At 45.2% G+C, this 23,294-nt stretch overlaps 1 protein-coding gene across 5 annotated transcripts in view; it reads left to right on the top strand.

Moving 5' to 3' along the window:
- The window catches only part of LOC118117583 (zinc finger protein 521), a 93,364-nt gene extending 71,433 nt beyond the window's left edge, over positions 1-21,931 (top strand). For all 5 annotated transcript variants that reach the window (XM_035169929.2, XM_035169928.2, XM_035169926.2 and 2 more), the window contains 3 exons: positions 2,039-2,170; positions 9,619-9,734; positions 20,458-21,931. In XM_035169929.2, the coding sequence (XP_035025820.1) occupies positions 2,039-2,170; positions 9,619-9,734; positions 20,458-20,487 (278 nt within the window). In that variant the 3' untranslated portion in view covers positions 20,488-21,931. The remainder of the gene's footprint in view (positions 1-2,038; positions 2,171-9,618; positions 9,735-20,457) is intronic.
- Positions 21,932-23,294: the final 1,363 nt, after the last annotated feature.

Here is a 23,294-nt window from a genome sequence, read left to right as displayed (position 1 = left end):
CGAAGAGACAGTGTTGTGCACCGGGGTCAAATGAGGGCTGCGCATATGGCAGAGTAACAGATCTGTGAACCCCGCAGCAAGCTTGACCTCCGTGTACACCCTCACACAGATAAGCAAACTGAACAGTGATCAAAGAGGGCAGTGATCCTCCTGCACGGCTGCCTCGATGCGCTCGCCACCCCCCACCCCTTTTCGCTGACGCCTGCTGCTCACACTCGGTCGCACATGTAGGCTGCGGAATATCTCATCTGTCGAACGCATGATTGCAGAACACACCATCAACTCTTTCCCCTTTCAAGCAACGACGAGGTGCTTTGATCAGCCTTTAGCTTTTTGCCAGACAGTCACGGGGGGAGCGTAGTCTGTGAGTCTGACAACTTACGCTTTGTTTTAATGCTCCAGACTCCACCTTATGAGATACACCAGGCCATATTTATATGTTATCAAGAAACGCTTGCAAAAGAACATATGTTACAGTAAAAAGTTCAATATGTTTACACAGCCATTGTTTCTTAAGGCACCGCAGGAGATGTTTCTCTCTTTCTAATATATCAGAGGTCAACTGGTTTCATTTATCACTTTTACTCAGTGTCAATTCATTGGTGTAGAAAGTGAGATACTGTTTATTTTTATACCTCTTATGAAGTAACAAGGGTCCATAAATATTGACTCTGCCAAGGAGGTTAGGTTTCCGTTTGTTTGTGGGATCATAGGATCACGCAGAAATTACTCAACCAATATCCATGAAATACTGGGGGTCAAAACATCTTTATGATATCCTTTATCAAGTAATATTTTTGTTTATTTTAAATGTGACTTTGTTAAACAGCTTCTTTCACACCAGGTGAACATTTATGTGTTGTTGAGTGAGCAGGGAGGATTCACAAACCACGAGGCAGGTGTCTTATCCACTGAATTGAAGGTTCCTATCTTATTGCACCGCAAATTTTCTCAGGACATTTGTTTTGCCGGATTTGCCTAAAGCCCCTTTGATTAACCCTCTACTTGGAACCTCCAGGACGCCAGCCAGGCGCAGCTGGTTGGTGAATTGTGTATTTGTGACTTGTTTTTTGGTACCCAGAGCCTATGTGGCGGGTACTGGGCTGCAGAGATCTGGGGATAAACTCCCAATGAGTCCCCAGTGCATGCACCCCACCTCCCCTCTGCAGTAGCCGGCCATGTCGGGCTTGGCAAGAGTTTGATAAAGCACTAGTCGGGGCCCCGTGGCAGATCGTATAGGCCGTTTATTGACGCGCTGGAGATGGGCAGCTCTCTGGAAGTCTGAGTCAGCAGATCGTTGTGTTGCAAATGAGTGTGCAGGTTCACCGTCTAAACAACTTTTTTTTTTTCACGCTATCTCTGGCCCCGGCTGAGGTAGTCTAATGTCAAGATAGATGTGGGGGGAAGTCTAATGCCAGGCAGATAAACTGGGACTCTGTCTTGCTATTGGAAGACCTGTCGTACCACTGTATTAAAAATGTTGACACATGAGGTCGTTGTGAGGGAGAGTTGTTTTGGCAGCCATGACGAGCGATGAGATGATTCCTTGATATAAAATGGAGGTTTAAGAAGCTATTTTCTGTCCTTGTAAAGTAGCAATGCACCGTTTTAAATGAGGCAATTTGCCTGTTTCTGATTTAACGATTTCCAGTTTCCTTCATTTAGGCTTCCTTCAAATCTGCTGTAATTTGAAGACGCTAAAAGTAAATTATTTCCTATATAACTTAATCAAAAGGGTGACGCGCGCCGTGTTCACATAGCGCAAGACCTCGTCTGAATGATTAGCACCCTGGCCGCTCATCCAATTTATGCCCGATGGGAGGAGATCACCACGTTATATTATTTTCTGTCATTGTCATGAAAATCACAGGCAGGAGTCTTTGCCACAAATTTGTTGAATTTTATTTTCTTGTGCTAGAATAAAGTAGAAAAAGGAAAACAAAAAACAAAGGCAGAGTGAGACCTCTGCTATTCACGCTCTTCTTATTTTCATGCTTATGATTATTTTCTCTGTGTTCTTGTGTTTTCTTCTCTGCAGAGGAAGGATTGAACCATGAATGCAAGCTCTGCAGTCAGTCGTTCGACTCACCAGCGAAGCTTCAGTGCCACCTGATCGAGCACAGCTTCGAGGGCATGGGAGGGACGTTCAAGTGTCCTGTCTGCTTCACAGGTGTGTATTCTGCTTGTGTTTACGTGTATGTGTGTGTTACTCATGTTGTGGGGACCTAAATCTGTTTAAACAGTCACAGTATGGGACAAAAGGGACAAAACGATATTCCTAATAACATAAATCATTACATTTTAAGGTGAAGATGTGTTTTACGGTTAAGGTTTAGGTTAATGTTAAATACCTATGGTTAAGGTCACAGTTAGTCTCCAGGAAATAAATGTAAGTCAATGTAATATCATGGAGACGTTGTGTGTGAGTGTGTGTTTGTGTGTGTGTCAACCCAGTGAACTGATAAACACATTAGAAAGTCACAAGCTAGTTTTTGTGTTAACTTTTCGGAGACGTTAACATTCTCACTCTGCAAAGCTTTGCGTTCCAAGCATCTTTTCCTTTTCTTTTTTTTTTTTGTGAAGTGTGAAAAGGCAAATGGGCTCTAAATGAGTTGGTTAAGGTCAAGCAAGTGGGTCGGCGAAAAGCTGAGAGCAGTTTGCTGCATGTGGCTTTTTTATTTCGTCAAATTGCCTCCAAATCAAGGCCAAAGAAGTGTCATGAGGTGGGGGGTGAGCTGAGGGGAGATGGGGAGGTGGGTGGTTGGGTGGAGGAGTGGGGGGGGGGAGAAAAGGAGATGTGCTAATTGTGGATGGCAGTGGTGCTGATAGCTGTAATGATCTCATCTGTCTCCGTGCGTGGAGGTGGAAGGACCGGACTCCTCCTGAGAGGATGGTGCCCTCCTTCAGTGTCAACAGGGTTAACTATCTCTATAATGAAATCTGCAAAGTCGTTAACTTCGGCTCTTCACTCTTTCTCCCTCCTCAGCTCTTTACTCTTCCTCACACTTTTTGGTTTCTCAGCTCATTTCCCTTTTCTCGTGCTTCCTGCCCACCCCCAACCCCTCCGCCCCCGCCCCACTCCTCACGCATCGCACAAGAAACTCATTTGTGTATCCTCCACTTGTTATATCAATTAACATCCTTACCTCGCATTTAAACTTTGGCTCGAATATCTTTTTTTACCACATTTTTACCTCTTCATACACTTCGCTACCAAAGCTCTTTATTCATCTCCCTCATCTCTTATTTCTCTCCACCTTCTCCCTCTACTCCGTCCTGCTTCCCCCGTCGCTGTTTTGGCCTTATCTCTCTTTAAGCAAAAAGCCTATTGATATATCCCCTCCCTCTACCCCTCACAGGGGTCCGGGCATTTAATATACAGAGCATGCCTCCTTCATCTGAGCCTTCATTTTCCACCGCCTGCTTTGACAGACAGGTCCCCCCTCTCCCTCCGCGTCCATATCGATCACAGCACATGAGAGAGAGAGGGATGCTGGGAGGGGAGAGGGGAGGAGGGAGAGACAGAGTGTACCCTCAGGACAGTGGTCGCAGAGCCGACAGACAGATGGGCGAAAGCCTTTGGTAGTGCGGGGAGATCGGGTACGGACCGAAAGGCCTCCCTCTGTTGGGGATGCGGGGGACAGACAGACTGAAGTCAGTGCACACGGAGGAAGAGGAGGAATTGAGAGATTTGCTGACAGCTGTCCTTGAATATATTTGTTCAAGTTGAGTCTGGTGTGAATTAGAGAAAGGCACTAGTCTAACACCTTAACATAAATTGACTGACAGCATATTGTTTTAATTAATGTAGTGTTAGAAGTCTATAATAGATACAGAAGGCTTTATCAGAGGCGGAATTTTTTTTCTGATCTTTTACTCAAATATTCAGGAACAATAAAAGACTCCATATTAAGCCCTTCATTCACATATCTACGTAGCCATGTCTCTTTTAGAAATTATCTTAATATGATATTATTTAGCAACATTTAGCAACAGCAGAAGCAATATGAAGGAAAGTAAAGCTGCAGACTGTTTTCTATCGACACAAAAAGGAAATGTTAATGAATGTATCAGGAAAGTGCAAAATAAATTAATTTGCTTTCCTACAATATCTGCAACTAACTCATGATTAACTTTTGTATTGTTGTGCTTACGCAATCACAACACTTGGTTAAGGTAAGGGAAACATGGTGGTCTCTTTAAAACTTGACTCAAGACAGATAATGATTATTTAATTAGCGCAAAACCACAATCGTTTCTTAACCTTAAATGTTGCGTAAACTCAACCACATGCAGGACTCAGGATATAAAAACCTGGTTTCCTTCACAATAGTTGTTTAGAAGTAAGGATAAAATGTTCAAGTAAAAAAACTAACTACACAGAATTACTCCCTGTGTACGTATGTACGTCATATGTGTATAATATAGTAGATTTTTAGTTTTTGCGTAGATTGTTAGATCTCTCTCAAAGTTGATCTATCTAATGTTAGGTAGTTAAATGAATAACAATACAGCGCATACTATAATACATCATATAGTTTGCAAGTAATTTATGATGCAAAGTAATTAATAGTAGGACAGTAACAACTATATTATAAATGTAGTGAAGGAATAAAGCAGCATAAAAGGTTTATGTAAAGTGCAAGTTAACTCAAGTTGTAAAGCGCAACTATTTATATCCCTGTACTGAGCATTAAGCAGGTTTTTTTACCAGAGACTCAACAAGTCTTGTAGCATAAAGGACCATGGCCTCTTGTCCCTCAGATACAACCCATGGGAGCTCTTATTGGTTGTATCCAACACATGCACAAAGTTGTAGAAACGTCCCTGTTTGGTTTGATTTATGCACAAACTTTTACATCAGGTTTAGGAAAATATTAAAGGTTAAAGGACCTTTGTTACCTCCACCAAGGAGGTTATGTTTTCACCCCTGTCTGTTTGTCGGTTGGTTGGTTTGTTTACCACAGAACTTGGTGGAACAATGCAGAATGGGTCAGGGAAGAACCCATTCAATGCTGGGACAGATCCAGGAATAGTTTTCTGCTTTCTTTAACAATTTTTTTAACATTTTCCTTGATTTCTCAGAGAATAATTCATGGATCTTGTTTAGGGGACTGATATTCATGAGTGTGTTTGGTGCTGATCCAAATCTAAATCTGGATGTAGTGACTTTAATCGTGATTTCAAAAGGGGACTGTAGGTCCTTGGCGGAGGTATGCGCTCTACTGTGTGCCAGTCAACATGCTGTTTAGGTTGTGAATCAGTTTCACGCAGGAGACAGTTTTCTATATGTGCAAAGTGTTTTACCAACTGATCCATTCACCTCAACCTCCTCTTCACTCGGACTTCGTCGCTCTGCACTATTTCACCTCGCTTCTTCCTTTGCTCCTCTCATAATTACTACTACGGCTGCTAGCTAACAGTAAAACTCTGGGTCATAATAAGCTGCTCTGAGGTGGTTTCATCCAGGAGGAACATCATTATTCACAAAGAGGTTCCATTTGTTTAGCCGATGAGGATGAGTCTTTATAAAAACTTAATTTACAGTTAAAAGGATCCCTGTTAGTGACACAATGAGTCTGGACGTAAAAAGCAAAACTTTGATCAAACGAGGTGGTGGCAGTGACAGAGGCTGGGTCACTGAGTTCACCTGATTAACAAGGTTACTCTGTGTTTAAGAGATCATCCCCCCTCTCGATGCCCGTGTTTTAGTTTGATCTACCCCGCCATGACCCACAACTCAGTGGGAGGCAGGAAGTGATTTTCATTCTTTGACATACCTGATTATGCTCAATCCACTCCGAAGGGGAACGGAGGGAGGACGAATCGTACTGTAGAAGCCAGACCGGAGGAGGAGGAGGGAGGGAGGGAGGGGAGGAGGGGAGGAGGGGAGGAAAAGTAAGTCATACACAGTATAGATGAGGGAGGGAGACAAAATAGAGGAGAAAAGGAGACAAAACTTGGAGGAAGCTGAGAGAAGGTTGCAACTGGCAAGTTTGGATGAGAGATGAAAGTGGGGGAAGAGGAGGAGGAAAAGAGAGCTGCGTAGGGGAGGGTGGAGGGGGTAAATGGAGAGAGGTCCATAAGCCCCAGGATGATGAGAGGGAGGCTGACTCTCTCAGGACAGATTTGACAGGTTTCAGAAGTGGGGGAGCCTGCAGCTAGAAGTGTCTGCCTGCACCCTTAGGAGCCGTGGTGAGGGCTGGTGTGGAAATTGTGATTGGGAATATGTGCTTAAGACAAACAAAACAGAAGAAAGTGCGCCTGATGAAAGTCCTACATGTTTGTGTGCGTGTGTGTGTGTGTGTGTGTGTGTGTGTGTGTGTGTGTGTGTGTGTGTGTGTGTGTGTGTGTGTGTGTGTGTGTGTGTGTGTGTGTGTGTGTGTGTGTGTGTGTGTGTGTGTGTGTGTGTGTGTGTGTGTGTGTGTGTGCACTTTACTTATGTCACAGCACGAAGTACAAACTCGAAAAAACTACAGGATGCACTTGCTTTAAAATCCGCCAGAGTCTGACAAACGCAGTCGCTTAATTAGTTTCCTGTTTAGCTGCTGCCCAAACTCATGCTCGTGCAGCGTTGGAATCATAACAGCTTACATCCCAAAACTTTGACAAAGGCCTTGACTCAATATTAGCAGTCATCAGCTTATAGCGGCGAATCATCTCCCACAGCCGACGTGTTTGTGTTGCCTCAGAACGCCTGGATCAGCCCCTGCATTGTGAACTCTTAGATTAAGCAGCAGCCAACACATGTAGGCTAGACGAATAAATAAATGAAAAGGCGAAAGGGGAAAAAAAAAAAGGATAAACTTTTTTTTTTCCCCTCTTCCTCCCTGCACAAACAGCTTAGTATTGGTGCAGTGCAGCCTGCAGAGAGCACCACCCTGCCAAAATAAAGATGAGCTGGGGCCTGTAGTAAAGGAGACGTCTGCCATGGGCGGCCCCTGAGATCTAATCAGAGGGCTTAATATCCCCCACAGCGAGGAGACCTTGGCCCCTCAGCCCCCTCAGCCCTGACACCCCTGACGCCCAACCCGGCTCAGCGCTCTGCTCAGCTCCGCTCTGGCTCCACGGCCAACAAACTCCACAAAGTTTTCTCTCTCTCTCTCTCTCTCCCTCTCTTTCTCTCTCGCCTATTCTCTCTATTCTCAGCAGGGAGAGACACAATGGCCAGCCACTGATCCTGTTTGGATGTGGTTTTGGATTATTTCTTCCCTCTCTCTCTATGTCCTCATTTTAACCCGTGAGGAAGGGGAGCTTCTGTTCCTCGTCTAAATGGGCAGCGCAACAGCATTTTCAAATATGAGTCATTGCTGCCAAATGCCAATACAGTGTCCCTCCGTTGCCCCGTATCCGCTTATCCCTTCATTACAAGTTGCATGCTAATTTGAAGAACAGAGATGCAGACAAAGCCTCTGAATTGTAAACTCTCGCAAATTATTTAACGGTAACTGGTTAATTTTACAAATGCTGAATTTATGCATTTATCTTATGATGCAAGCCCTTAAATATATCAGAGCTGAACCAAAATTTGCACAAAAAATTAAGTTGTTGAGCTCTGATTTACAAATTGGCTAATAATCTTGTAAGTGCCCTGATCTTATTTTACGCTCGGACACTCGTGGCTTTGAATACCGAGCTATAATTTGGCTTATGGCTCTGAATACAGAGGTTTGATCCCAGTCTCCCCCGTGTGTGCCGAAGTGTCCTTGGGCAAGATACTAACCCCATGTTGCTCCTGACGGCAGTGCTAGAGAAAGTGCTGCACATAGACAGACACACTGCATGAATGTGTGTGTGAACGGGGGAATCGCTGAACTTTTGACTCTAAAGTGCTTCGACTAGTCATCAAGAATCATCTGTAAAAGTGCTGTATTAACACAAACCATTTACCACTTTAAACGCACACAACACATCATGTGTCTCTTCCTGGACCTGGACCAGATACACATGTAAACAAGGAGAAACGGCTCACTTGACGTCTCAGTTGTGTTTAGCCCCATCGTACAGTATTTGAAGGCCCCCCCAAGTCTCTAATCCATTTTTATTTTTGCTGTATTGACTTTTTCCTCCTCTAGCCAAAGACATAATGAAGGCTTCCTGCAGCTGCTGTGACCTGCTTCTGTGCAGCATATGCAGATAAAACACAGCAAAAGAAACAAGCTATTGTTCATCATTTATTACCCCACAAACAAAATTGTCGTCTCTTTTTTCCGGAGCATTACAAACACGCGATCTGGCCGAGTCCTTAACCTTGAGCTGAAGCGTTTTGTAACAGGCTGCGAAACCAGCCGTCGATCCGCAATTATGTTTGTCTTCATATCGCTGTGGTCGTTAGTTTCAGAAATGGACCATGGAGTTGTTGTTTGTTCATTAGAGGAGGTTTGTTCATTTCTGGTTAACACGCTGCCATGTTGCAGAGACAGCTGTCACCCAGGCATTAGCAGTCGGAAGGCGTCACCTCGGTGTGTCTGCCGCTTTGGATCTAAACTTTTCATTTCCCAGGTCAGGAGTGTGACATTCAATGAAGCCGAGTGCGTCTCAAGTGTACGCGGCTCAATAATTAATAACCACTCTCCCAGGTGAGCTCAAATTGGGACACGTTAATGTTGCAGAGCCCCCCCGCCACGGGGCTGCTGCGACCCCAAAGCCATCTCCGACAGACACCTCACCTTTTGAGGCGATGCTTTTTTCCCCTCTTTCTACTCGTGGCCCCACGGTGCATGCATTAGAAGAAAAGTTATTTTGAGCCGTAAGAAATTCAAATGAAGCCCCCGTATGCTAACTTTTCCAGAGCATCCAGACCTTTGAGATTAGACAGCCATCCTTAAAGCACAAGGGTCTGGGATAACAAACGGCATGTTTGAAGTGCTCCTTGGAGAGTGCAGGCACACACACACACACACACACACAGCGCAGACACCCACACATGCAAGACACATGCACTCAAGGCGCACACAATCACATCCCCCTTAGCTTTACAGCGTGGACTGTGGCTTAAGTGTATGGTATATGTTTTAAGTGCCAGCGAGTTGTTTGTTTATATGATGGTGAATGTAGCCTCAGTCTGCATGAATAAATAGTGCAACACCATGAATATTTATATTGTCAATATAATTAGCGATGTAGACTAATGGAGGCCATGTTTTCCACTTGAAGCCATGCCAATTTTTTTGTGGTTGTTGTTTATTTTCTGGCTTGTTGTCCCCACAGTAGTGCTAAATAAAGAGCATCATTATTCCCAAAACAGTTCGCTGCCACTCGCTCGGTCTAGTACCATGAATATGACCACTCTAGTTTTACTGTTAACACCTAAATCGTTCTCCTTTGTTTCAATTATACATCTCATAACAATGCTTTTTTCATTCTGGATTGTGTGTTTATTTGTTTGTAATTAAGTAGTTTTACTTGCCATCTGACACAGTCTTCAGTTTTTATTCAGGCAGATGTGGCTTTGATCTTGACTTTAATGGCGGCCACAAGGCTCTTCTCTAATCTCATCGTGCTGTTTTTTATAAACAGAATCTGTACAAGACTCTGAAAGGCCTGTAAAATTTGTACTAACACTTATAAAATGTCTTTTTCTGTCCCCGTGTCTCCCTTCCCCCTGTATGTGAGCAGTGTTTGTCCAGGCCAATAAGCTCCAGCAGCACATCTTCTCTGCCCACGGCCAGGAGGATAAGATCTACGACTGCTCACCGTGCCCACAGAAGTTCTTCTTCCAGACAGAGTTACAGGTGAGCCTGGGGCTTGGCGGAGCAAAAGGGGCCACCGGCACAAACCCTGACTACTAATCACACATGACAGCTTAACAAACACTAAACACCGTGCTCCAGCTATCCCCTCCATCCCGGGCCGGGGTGAGGGACTCAGAAGGAATTATTTCAGTCCGTTTCCAAAACTCATTTGTGATGTGCAGATATGATTTGATTTGCTTATTAGACCAGCAGAGCACTAAAATATCTGGAATTAGAGGATTAGCGGAATGTTCATTTTTGAAGAGGTAATTACAGACAGTGCAGAGGCAAAAACACAGTCGAGTCAATACGCCTGCATCTCCCCTCCTAATCACAGAGGAGGCCTCATGGCTAAATATGAGCTGCTTCCTCTGGGAGACCGTATCTGCCCTTCAACAAAGTTAGCAGTTGGACTTATGAACTCGCAATGTTAGAGAGATAATCCATTTTCTAGCAATCTTTTTCTCTGGTCCTTGGAGAAGCAGGAAAAAAAAATTAAACAGACCTTATTATATTATTTCACTGTGGTGGTGTTTTCAAGCCGCTCTGTTTTGTTTGGGGGATTCTCCACCGTACACATGGCACACTTCTCATATCCAGATCTTTTTCTATTACCTTCTGAAGCTAAATCATTAAAACATGAGCCGTATATACGCATCCTGCTCAATCCAATCACAGAAATTATTCTTAATTTGCCTTAAGCGCAGGATGAAAAACCAGCAGCTCCTGACCACATCCTCTAAGTGCACCTCCCTGAAAGTTGGATTAGCAGCGCTACGTATTAGCAGGTAGCCAGAGGAAGTATCCAGGGCTCGGCTGCCTATTGATCGGCAACGATTTTCATATTGAGATTCAGGTTGTAAACACAGAGGTGTGTGCATGCCAGGAGGAAGGTGAATGTGATCATTATCCGCTGGTCATTTCAGCACCACAACTATGAATAAAACACACCCTGATCCAGCAACATGCAACTCCACCACACAGAAGGTTATTTAACAAGCGTCGCTCTCCTGCAGACAACATGGAGTCTTTTCATTCATGCCAAGGCCTCCTATTTATCACATATTCATCCCTCATTGGTACGAGCAGACTCTGTATATAACCAGGGTTGTTGCAGGTACCTGTAAACAATCTCAAATAACCTGGGGATGTTTTCTGACTTTTCGTTCTCCTTTTTTTTTTGACATTTTTGGGAATGAAGTGATCTCCGCCTCCCGGAGGTGTTGTTTCATGCATGATTATATTGTTTTACACTCTGTGTGAAGAGACAAGAGCAGAACATGAAAGACCTATGGCACTTTGTTGTGAAACAGGGGGTTATGAAAGGAGAGCGGGAATGAGCTTGGGGGATAAGACAATCATTATGCTCAACCTGTGCCATGCTGCAGAGGTAGTCCCATGTGAGTGCATGCTCACACTCTCTTATAGTACTTATAGACACAAGAACATATACTGTTTCCTGTCACACGCATACAGAAATAAACAAAGTGTCAGAGCTTATTTAAATTGTGACCATCTCAAAGCTATTTTAGTTGGGTTTTTTCCGTCTTTATTTTAGGATGCAACTTCTGAAGTTTGCAGTGTTAGATTTGCCCTTTTCACTGCCTATAGTTAAAGCCTTCAACAAACAGTGTGGGTTGGAGTCTTGTTTTTAGTTGTTGTTTTTTTTGCGCAGTTGCCATTTCCCATGCATCACACTTCAAAATGTCTCACTGACACGGGGCAGTCGTTTGTCAGTCTGTCTGAAGTGGAGCTGTCTTCCAGCAGCGAGAGGAGTGCAGCCTCCCTCTCTTTGCCGGGTCTTGAGTTTGGAGTTTCTCCCTATTTCTCCCTGACACTCTGGTCCGCTCGCCGGCTGCCTGGGCTCCTCATCTCTCACAGTAGTCGGAGGGGTCAAAGGGCCAGTGCAAGCTGGGAGAAGGAGCGGCGAGAGGGAGAGCTGCCACGGCAGGTAAAGGGAAGCAGGAACGATATTTTATTAATTTGCTGCTGAGATCCTGAAACAGACCAAAGGCTGTGACAGGTATCCAGTGCACCGCTCCACTCTCTCCCCCACCGCCTCCCCCCGTGAACTCTACCCTGCGAGGGGCTAGCCAATTTTCGCCAGCCTGTCGAGATGGATGATGGGAGAGCATCCGTCTAATCAGCCCTCCCAGGACCCCCCGCCCAGCCGCCCCCCTCAGACCGGCCAGATTGACTGACTCCTGGGCCTGTGTGCCCCAGAATCCAGATTCCAAAGGAGAATAATCTCTCTCTCTCTCTCCCTCCATTTCTCTCTTTCCTCTTTCTTCTGCAGACAAAAAAATAAGCACTGAGATGCATAGACCACCGTTCCCCTCAAAACTCTCCAGAGGTCTCTCCTCCACCATCACACACACTCACACAGCCTCCACCCTGCATACCCCTCTCCCTCACCCCATTAAAATATGGAGCAAAGTCTAGATATTTCATGAGGTGCTGATGGGGAGGGCAAGTGGGCTGGCTGTGCGGCGCTCTCTCTGACCCTCAACTGCTGGCCACCCCTTGAGCAACGACGAGGCGAAGCTTCACTATTCGCTCTCACCAAATATAAAATCCACCGTCCTCTGGTTTTAAAGGCAGCTGTCCCCCTATGAGAAAAGAAAAGGTCCCAGGGTTCCAGCAGAGGCCACGTTGCAATGTGAAACTTGATAATAAACTTCCTTCTCCCTCTGCGTTGGCTTCAGATACAGTAGCTTTTCACACTGCGGAGGGAACTGAGCCACTGACAATGCTGCTAGGCTGGATTAATTAACCAGATTCATTAACTGATGAATGCGCAGTATTAGCCACAGCTTAAATCTGACATTTCTCTGAGTGCAGTTCATTTGTGAGGAAACGCACCAGTTTGTCTCCTCCGGCGACGCGGTGCGCCGGAGAGTTGCGATCGGAGACGTCTCTCCCACCGATGCCGCCATTCCTCTGCAGACGAGACAATGAGATTGAAGTTACACAACAGCGAAGATGACATTTTTTTTCCCTGTGCGAGATTCCCCCGTCCCTTTTAAGCTGGGCTGTCTTTTATTCCCCTCCATCCTCCAATTTCATTATCATTCGTCGGAAGTGACACGAGAATGTAAGTCATGTGTTAAGTCGCGCAGCGTTCGACGGAGGAGTGGAGGGACGGGGGTATACTGTATGACTTCTCCCTCCTCTCAGACGCCCGCAGGACACGTACCTTAATTGGAGTGTCTTTTAAAAGGATTCCTTCAAAGACAATCCAGAGCTGCGCGGCCTTAATGAGTGCTGAAAGTGACAAGAGCACATCTGCATCATGTTCTACTTCCCCACACAAATGAGATTCTCCTCTCCCCGTGTGATAGCCATTATTGCCAAGCTGTGACCAATTCCACTGTTTTAATTAAGCATATTTATAGGCTTCATGGTCACCGGGTCAGAGTAAACAGCTATGTGTGTCATAACGTCTGCCTGAGACGGAGAGAAGGGGAGAGATGGACAGTCTGGGAGAGAGGAGGCAGCGGGAGAGAGAGCAACATAGGAAACAAGTGCAGGAAATGGGTTAAAGAAATCAGCATAGTGGCTTTTATGATGTTATTATAGGCTAATAAACAGATTTGCTTTGTTTATTCTATGAACGATGACACTTAAAACTATATTGTAGGCATTTACTTACCCCAAATAAACAATGTCACTATTCAGAGTGAAGCACAGAGACTTAATTCCCAAGAAGTTTTCCTTTCTCTTTTCATTTTTGTGAATTTTAAAACATGCCCCCAAAAACCGCCCCTACTGCCCTGCGCCCCAAACACGTGGTACGAAAAGCAAAGCGCCGCGTGTTTGTCCCTAAGTGGCTCTCAAACGCCCCATTTCCTCTGAATATCTTGATCTGCCAAGTGTGACAGCTCCTCACGCTTTTGAAAGTCGCATATATATTTATTTCCTTTTATATGACAACTTGTTTTTTTCTTCATCACCCCAGGTGCTCGCATTTCTGTCACCATTTCAAAAAAGTTGCACTACAAAATAAAAGAACAGTGAATTAGAGAAGAAGAAAAAGAAGAAGAAGAAAAAGAGAGAGAGAGGAGCTGTTTGTGAGGCACTATCATTAATATTTTAGCTTATTTATAATTATGTACAACACTGTACACACACGGCACTGCACTGTAAATGGGGACATAAACACTCTTAGATGACTAGTGATGTTTCACAATAGTAGTGTTCTAGTTTTGTAGGTGGATCAGAATTAGACAGCATGACAGACCTAATGATCCTGGGAGGATATCCTTTTTCTCAGCATGCGTGTGTGTGTGTGTGTGTGTGTGTGTGTGTGCGTGTACTTCTGTGTGTGTTCTCTATGTATTTGTCTTTGTCTCTGTCTCTCCCGGGGTCTGATATGTGCATGCAAACATATTGTCTGGAGGGAGACATGACAAAAACTCCCAGAAGCCTTTGAGCTGTTCCCTTTTTTTCTCTTCTCTTTTTCCTCTGTTGCACCACTGGGGAAAGTTAAATCCAAACAAAGAGGAGACGCTTGGTTGTACTGTGCTAGAATCCATCACCGGATCTCTCCCTCAAACATGTCTCCTTTACTTTTTCTTAGTTGACTTTTTCAGCAACTTTGATAAAACAAAAACAACAACAAAAAAACATTTAAGATGCTTCTTAGGAAATTCATCACAGGTTTAATTTACCGTCTGCAGTGATTTGATTTGTGAAGTGTCTCTTATGCTGCTGTTGTTGTTGTTGTTAACAGAAAAAGCAGCAGAGGCCAAAGTAAACAAGCATTAGAACAATAATTCCCTCTTGAATTTGATATTCACAAACAGCATAAGTAATTTAACTCTTCGGTTTTGGGGGAAAGGATGAACGACACCGATTGTCGGTCCATTAAAAGCTCATTTTCCGATTGCGCTCCTCCGTTTCAGTGGGAAAACATGAGAGTGCAGATCGGCTTTCGCTTTCTCACAGAAGCGCGGAGGAAATATAGTCCTCAAAAAATATCCACATCCAGCAGCACGCGAGAGGGAGGTGGTGGTGTTGGTGGCGGCGGCGGTGGTGGGTGGGGGGGGAGGTAGGATGCTCTGTAGCGTCCCTAGTCAAAGTCTGTGCCCGACTGAAGTGGTTAAATGTGAGAGTAATTGTGTTTTGTTTCTGGGACTGACATGTGGAACCCCATGGACCCCATCTCCCTCCCAGTGACAGGCAGAGATCCTCCCCCCTCGCTCTGTCTAATTAGAGGATGTAGCCCAGGGCTCGTGTCCCAGGAAGACCCATCCCCCTCCCAAGATGGCTCCCCAAAGAAAGCCCTTAATTGGGTTCTTTAGTCATAGTCTTCATTTCGGCTGGAAAGGCATCTGTGTGTTGCTATCACCTCAGAATACAGTTTGTATCGCTCTCTTGTGTTTTTTTTTTCCTCTCCTTTCTCTCCTCTCCCTCTCGCTGGTCCGCTCTCTATTGCTTTCCCTTCGCTCCCTCTCCCCGTCTCCCACTCTCTCCTCACTTAATGAGGCCCCATAATAACACAGCAGTTGTGCAGTTGTTTTGCTACCTCAGTCAAACAGCAGGATCACTGCATAGTGTGTTTCTAGTACCATTCACTTGTCTACTTAGACAAGGTAATGAGTATCATTTGGAGCTACAAAGCACCAGCCCACAAAAAGGGTGGTCCGTCATCTCCGGTTACACCTCACAAGTACTTGGTCGGGGTAGTTAGACATCTAATCAAAGCGTTTCAAGCGTTATGGATTTATGATGTCTTTTTACAAGCGTTCAGCGAGGACACAAAACGACACACACGCGGAAGACATCGAAATCTATCGCTGTTGTCACCGTATAGCCTGGCGCTGTTACTGTATATGACCACGGCTCCCCGGGCACCGCACTTCAAACAAGACGGTCTGTTACCAAGGAGACGGGGCCCCGGTTGTGGCACAACAGTGTTTGGGGTCAACCCTCCCCACGGCCCGATAAGTGATGACTGTGGAGAATGCCAACCGCCGTATTATTTATTTATTTGATTGTGTTTCTTCATTGGCTAAACTAGGCAGCAGTAAGCCTGGCCCGAGGTCAGAGCAGGAAAGGATTACTCCCTCAGTGGACCGGTCAACGGTAGGGAATGCACAAAGGGAGGGACTGAGTCAATACCGGGCCGAGTTCAACACACCATTAAAGATCAAGGCAGGATGCGGCGTGCTTCGTCTCTCCTCCACGGCGGTGTGTCGAGCGATAAGAAAACACTTTGAGCAGTTTTCACAAAAAGAACCCAGAGAAGTCCATCATTCCGTCTTTCACTCATCACACGAACATAAATGTCGCTCCCTTTGCTCGGAGTCAGCCGGCAGCTCGGCGCCTCGGAGACAGACCACAGGTTCTTTGTTTTAGCATCATTAGGTGACGTTGTCTTATGCGTTAATTAAATTCCTGAGTGATGACTACGGCTACGCGCAGGTCTCAATGGTTTTGTGCACACTCCCCGTGCTCCAGATGCAGCTCTCCACACTTATACTGCTCATGTCAGGGAGAGGAACCGGGGTCTGACTGATAAAGGCTTTTAATCAGAGCTTAGAGGGGGATGTTTACAATTTTCTGACTCCTCTTTCAAATTTTGATTATAGATAAACCAAATCAGACACTTTAGCTGCAGGGGTTAAAATGAGTGTGCTTAACTCTTCTAATTAAATAGTTTCATTAATGACTAATCCTCACTGTAAGTAACACTTACTTGACTCACTTACAGACCTTCATTACAGAATATGATTTTTAACATTTAGTTTAGATTTCTTCTTTTCGCAGTACTTAATAATTCATAATTGCAGTATTTACAGAGAATATCCAAACTTTGTCTTTATGTGGGGCGTTTACAGTGTTGTTGCTGTTTTACATATTACACACAGAACGAATGCTCTATTTTAGGTTGTGTATGTGTATAAAATTACAAAATGATGCATTATAACTCATCATTATCAGTTCTATAGTTGTAGTTTTTGTGTCTTACTGGCTTTTTGTAATGCATTAATTACACTTCAGAGTAAATGCAGTTTTATTGTGCACAGTGTAAAACAACTATTACAATTTGAGTTGTATTGTTTGTTGTTTTTTGCAGTAGCATTACTTCTTAGTATTCATGGTTTTACCAAATGTATTAATATACATTTTTAGATAATATACTTAACATAATTAGCAGTAGATAGTTGTGATTTAAAGATGCAGCGTTAGTACCTGAGGTTTACATAATGCGGCACATTCTGGTGAGTTCACTGGCCAGCTCGAAACTCGTGTAAAAACACACTCTGTTTGTCTGAGAAACCTTGAAGAGGCCCCGGCCTAAAAAGCTGTTATTGCCCACTCAGCGCTCTAACCGCTCGATAAAGGCTGGGTTTAATGTTACATGCTGAAAAGCACCAGGTGGAGGCGCAGACACGATGTACTTAACATGTGCTCTGCAGGTATTAACATAATGCTAATCAAACATTGTTAGCGTTACCATTAAGCTTTACATCCTCTCTCTGTGATGTTGGACAATGTGAAGATTGTCTTTAATGCAGCGAGATCAGATGAAAGAGGGGATGTGTCTGCGAATCTCGCTCCGTGGAGCTGATGTAAGAGGTGCACCTCTGTTGCCTCACTGGAGACCGGGTGCTATCGATGGAGACCGGAGCAATAGGGAACGACATAAAGAATGATTAGTTAATAAATCAACTCCCCAGCCTGCTTGCACTTTCCCGCTCTCTGCTCTTCCCCAATCGTTCTCCATATTTCCCTCTTGCTGTCTGCGGCAGCGTTAAATTCCTAAGACATATTGCACCTGTTTGCATGGGTACACAAGACCCCTGCTGGGTGTTCTCCCTCCTCTTCCCCTACCCCTGAGGGCGTTGCAGTGGGGTGATGTAATCAGATGAAAGTGGTGGTTTAACGGTGGCACAGAGCCGGTGAGAGAACAGGAGAGGAAGAGGCTCGCTCCGAGCCAATGCAGCCAGTCTTCATAAGGGAGAAGCGGGTGCGCATTATTGATCAGAGCAAAATTTAATTTAGTGGAGAATTGACTGCTGTGGTTTACCTGAATGCTGCTGGTAACTGGGCCCTGCAGCAGGCCGGTGTGGCCAGCAGGTGGTTGAAAGGATTGAGGAGGAGATTAAGGGTTGGAGAGAAGGGAAGGAAATGGATGATAAGGGGAATGGTGGAGTTTCAGGGGGAATTGGATGGCATTGAAGGAGGGAGTGAGGACGAGAGCTAAAAGGCTTAATGGAGGGCATCTAATCCTAAATTGCGGTGATTCTGGTGTGACACCATTAGTGACATCCTTCTAATGGAGCGCCGGACATTTCGGACATGTTCTTGGATTAGGTGTTTCACATCTAATTTGACAGTTTTGGTTTTCGGTATTACACTTATGAAGAGGTACTTAAAGAATTAAGGACAAAGATCAGAAGGTGAATTTGCACCCCCTCCTTCACCCTCTGTGCCCATACATAGAACAGTTTATAACCACTCTTCGGAGTTCACTATCCACAGAGATAAAGGTATCTGTTTCATTTTCTTTCAACGTTTTTTCCCCCCACTTCTTTTCCTCTATTTCCCTTTAGTCTGCATGGCTGCCACAGCCACTGAAGTCGTTTAACACCGTCCTTGAGAAAGCCCTCAGTGAGAAAACTCCTGGCATGTTTAAGGAAAAGGTAGAATGCAGTGTGTGTCAGACAGAGCTGGGACATGCAGGGGGGGGGGGCATTCCCCAGAGGGGTTATTTTCCCCTCTAATAGCTGTTACGAGCCCTACATTATATCCAAGGAGCTACGTTCCTTTGGGGTCCACACACACACACACACACACACAACACAACACACACACACACCACACACATACACACACCTCGACGCACTGGCACACTCACACAAAGACATGCACACTCAGTTGAGCACAACTCTGTTTCTCTGTGTCTCTCTGTTTCTCTCTCTTCCACATACACACAGATACACAGACACACACAGATGCACACACACACTGAGTCCTAGCCGCTTTGCTCTCCCCGTGTCAATATCCTGCCATTTGAAGTCACGTACTGCAGGGGCTTCTGGGAGTCGCCGAGGAGCCAGGCTGACGGGTAATGGGCCGCATTCATTAATAAGGTTGCCGTGCTCCTGTCCCTCCTCAGCAACGCCAAGGATGTCTTCACCGGGGGGTAGGGGGAGGTTGGTGGAGTGCGAGGAGGGGGGAGGAGGTGAGGTGAAGAGAGAGAGAAAGGGAGAGAGAAAGGGAGAGAGAGAGAGAGAGAGAGAGAGAGAGAGAGAGAGAGAGAGAGAGAGAGAGAGAGAGAGAGAGAGAGAGAGAGTGCGCCCCGTGGGGAGTTTCCTCCCAGACTCACTTAAAGGAGCTTTATTTCAGCAAGAGAGGAGAGAGTGAGGCGGAGGAGCTGTCTGGGGCCGCCTCTTTAAAAAAAAAAAAAAGGGAGAGCGGGGCCCAGGCGAGCCACGCTAACCCTTACAGGGGTCACACTCCTGCTCCCCGTCAAACAGCTTATTACCCCACCTGTCGGGAAGTAATCGCCCTAGCTGAAAGGAAAGCCGTCAAGGTGTTTAAATGCTTTATATGGAAGCAGCTGAAAGGGTAAAGAGGGAAGGAAGGAATGCAAAAGGGGGCTAATAGTTATCTCGCGGCACTGCCCGAGGGACCCCGCACCAACAGGACTGAAGGTGACTGCTTCCCCCCCCCCACAGAGGTTGCAGTAATCATTTTAGATCGTATCTCTCTCCCAGTTCCACCTCAAAAACTAGTAAAGCAGTTTAAATTGTTTTATTTTCCCACGTGCTCGTACGCTTCATTTTTGCACCTATTTTCAGGACAAAGTGAACGTGTGCATCGAGGTGTGAGTGTATGTGCTCTTGCATGCGTGCTGATGACTCGGTGACAGGTGTGTCTAGTCCATGCCAGTTTAGAGAGTCCAAGGCCGTGTTTTAAACAGAGCGCAGCAAGTGGGGCATGTAGTTTGCATTAAAGGGATTAGCAGTCACTTCAAAAGATGACCTGGATTCAGCCCACCAGGGACACCAGTTACACACCCCCTGGTCCACACTCCCTTTAAAGAACCTGGCACAGCTGCCCCACTACAAACACTCTCAATGGTCTGTGTGTGTGCCTGCATAAATTTGGGAGATGCAGCAAAACAGAGCGGTGCTGTCAGCTTGTTATCCTGTCAGAGTGAATTTTGCACCTTTACATATTTGCAGACGTGTGGGGGGATCAAATCGTCAACAGCCCCGCACCTGCGCCTGAACAACTTTTCCATTTTGCGCGCCGTACGTCTGCAGCAGCACGTTCAATACGTTTAAGAGTCAAAGGAAGATATTTCATCAGGCGTGTCAGTGCCATGTTATGGATTTGTTTCCATGGACACGGGCTTTGATCGGAAGGCAGACTTTTGTGAGGAGTGGGATGTTATCTATCAGTGGTCTTCTCTGGTGCTCGCCATAATCCCAATGCGAGCAGCCATTGATCCACTGGCAGGTTTGACTCCTGTGTGTTTTAATTGGATGTGGATAATGAAAGCCTAATAATGATGATGTACAAATGTCAAGATAATCAAAAGACACTGCCTGTCAATCCTGTCATTCAGAAGAAGATGCAACAAGAGCACCGGCCCTGGCCCGGAGCGGGAATACTGCCTGCGTTATGAAAGGAAAGAAAAACTGAAGAAAGCTCCTGTTGTATGTGATCATAATGTTTCCCCCCGTTTCTCTTTGTGTCCTCGCAGAACCACACGTTGACTCAGCACAGCAGCTAACATGGCAGAGATCAGCGGCCGGAGAAGAAGGATCACGTGATGCAGAGAATGTCTGACCGCCAATTACCGTCAGTGCAGTTTTTCCACTGACCGTCTTGCACTGAACTTTCAATTCAGTTTCACCACAAGGAACCACGCCACAGCAAGAGAAAAAAAGAAGCAAAGAAAATAACAGAAAGAGGGGGTAAGAACATAAAAGAGCCCTCTCCGTTCTTTACCGACCATTATTTCAAAAATAAAGAAAAAGCCAACTTGTTTGTACATAGAATTCTTCATGTGTTGCTTAACTACAGCTATATTGCAATCTTATACAGTATTTGCCAATGTACAGTTCAAAATGTTTGTCCGAAAGAGAGATGGGGGGGGGTAGGAGTAAAAAAAAAAGATCAATAACATTGTTAATCAGATCAGATGCGACTCGACCAGTTGTGTAAAGGAGAAACAGGGAGCCGCTGAGAGTGTAGGGGTCTGTAGGAACCGGCAAGTGTTGTCAGGAGGACTCTTTTCATCAGCGCCGCTCCTACTGCGCAGTATGTCACTCTGCATCCTGACATGGTCAATCATTACGGGGTAGGCTTGATTCACCAGCAGAGGCTGAGATCTTGTCCGTGTGTCTGTCGTAACACGGCTATACCAGAGGACCAGCTGAGAACGGCGGTGCGACTAATCTGCGCTGCCTGTGCTGGCGTTCAGATGAAAAAGAAGAAAAAAAAAAAAGCCAACACAGAGGAGAGAAAAACAGGACAGGATGCTGATATATGCAAACGCAGTGACACAGATTTGGAAAAGGCTAGTTCCTCTGGTTGGCTCGTGAACAGAAGCTCCCATGTGGCTCTCAGAGCATGGGGGAAATCTTCAGCCCACTGACTCAACCTGTACATTTCTGTTGTTAATGTTTACTGCTCTTTGAAGCCTGGAGATTACTGGATTTTGTTTTTTCCTATTTTGTTTTGTTATCTCTACATATTTTTCACAATGGGGGAGTAAATCCATTCGGATTCGGGGTCATGAAGATTGAACGCAATGTCAGTCCGTCTCGGGGATACACCGCAGTTACAGAGCTCGGTCCCTGGCTCTCCTGGAGAGTGCCCGAGTGCTCGTCTCCCCTTTTTTGTTGCAGTATCCCATCGCTCTCCGCTCAAGCTGGAAGCCACTGTGGTGTCGTGGCACCACACAAAACTTTAAACCATTCTGTTATGTAAATGTTTTGCATTCATTGAACCTGAGATGCACTTTTGTATGAAACTTTAATGTTTTGACATTTTGATTGAGAAATGTTCGTACACAGTTTACAGGAAATCACCATCTCCTGCAGCTAAAGGACAGTTATCTCCGATGTTATTAAAATGTATTGTACAAATATGGAGTTCTGTATTTGGCAGACCTCGTTTTTTTTTTGTGTTGCACATGTGATGGAAATATTAAAAACTGTATGAGGACATGGCTCAGACGTCCCTTTATTATCGATCTAAAAAGTGTGCGCCAGTGAGTGAGTGTGTGTGTGTGTGTGTTTGCACAATTAACAGACAAGACCTATGACAGCATAAAAGCGATCATCATCAAAAGCTTACACTGCTTTTTTTTCATTGTCTCAAATTGCATCCTATTTTTCCTCGCTCCCTCGTGGCTCTCGCTAACGAACATCTGAGCATCTTAAGGGAGGTCTGTGTTATTAATGACTCCATTACCCATCACCCTGTGCGGTCCCATTCTACACACCCTTGCGCTAGGTCTATTTAGGGAGCCTCCAGCACTCCGGGGGACCGAGGGAAAGATTCTTCTGCCTTTGCCGGATGGGACAAAACCCGTGCAACAACATCTGTCTGTCTCGGCGAATGATTCATCAGCGGTGACACACGCGCAGCATAACATTTGTTGAAGCTTTGGGTTTTGTTTTGAAAAGGCCCTGCTGCAGCCCGCAGCACTGTAACGTTATACTGAGAGAAACAAATGATTGTAAAAAATAGCAGATTTTATATGGGAAATAATTTATGTTGTATGCATATCCTAACATAAATAACGAGTAATATTCATATATAGCCTGTACTGGTGTGATCATATTATGGAGTAAAACATAGATGTTCTCCCTCTGGATTGAGGGATAATATTAAAGCTCATTTGTCACATCAAACGATCCCAGTGTTTTATCAAGCATCAGGCGTTGTGAAGTTTGTCTTTCTGAATTTTTCAAATGAAGCACGTTGCCCGTCGTCTGTTAGCTTTTTATTACATTACTATAATGAGGATCAGATGAGGAATGGACCGGGCCCTCCAGCAGCGACAGACTTCCACAGTGGAGACGCAACCCCCTCGTCCAAAAAGCAGCGATGGTATGGTCCAACATTAACTGTCATACTGAATGCAAGCTGGGCATCCATTAAACAACTTTGCTAGCATCTCCCCGTGCCAGGCACTTTTAATAAGCTTCAAGGGCATTTGAACGGGTCCAGAACTTTGCTTTGCCAGAGATGGACTGGCCCACATCATCCATTACATTAAATTGGGTGGCGGCCTCCAGCTCATATTTATGATTTAATTAAATTCACTTGTGAGGCGTATCAGAACCACTGCGGCCTCCCTTTTAAAGCCAGCCTAAGCAGCAAAACACACACACACACACGCACACACACACGCACACACACACACACGAGTGCATACACCACCGTTGTGTTTCTGACACTCGCCCAAGTGTGAGACTTTGTGGGCGCTTTGGCAGGGGCGTTCTCAGGGGCTCATTTAAAGCAATATAATTACTCAGCCCCCAAGTATTCTTCCATCAGAAAGCAGCAGAATAGATGGCTTGTTCA

This window comes from Hippoglossus stenolepis, chromosome 11 (assembly GCF_022539355.2).
Source record: "Hippoglossus stenolepis isolate QCI-W04-F060 chromosome 11, HSTE1.2, whole genome shotgun sequence".
NCBI lineage: Eukaryota > Metazoa > Chordata > Actinopteri > Pleuronectiformes > Pleuronectidae > Hippoglossus > Hippoglossus stenolepis.
Note: the sequence above shows the minus strand (reverse complement) of the source record. Positions and strands in the feature narration are given on the sequence as shown.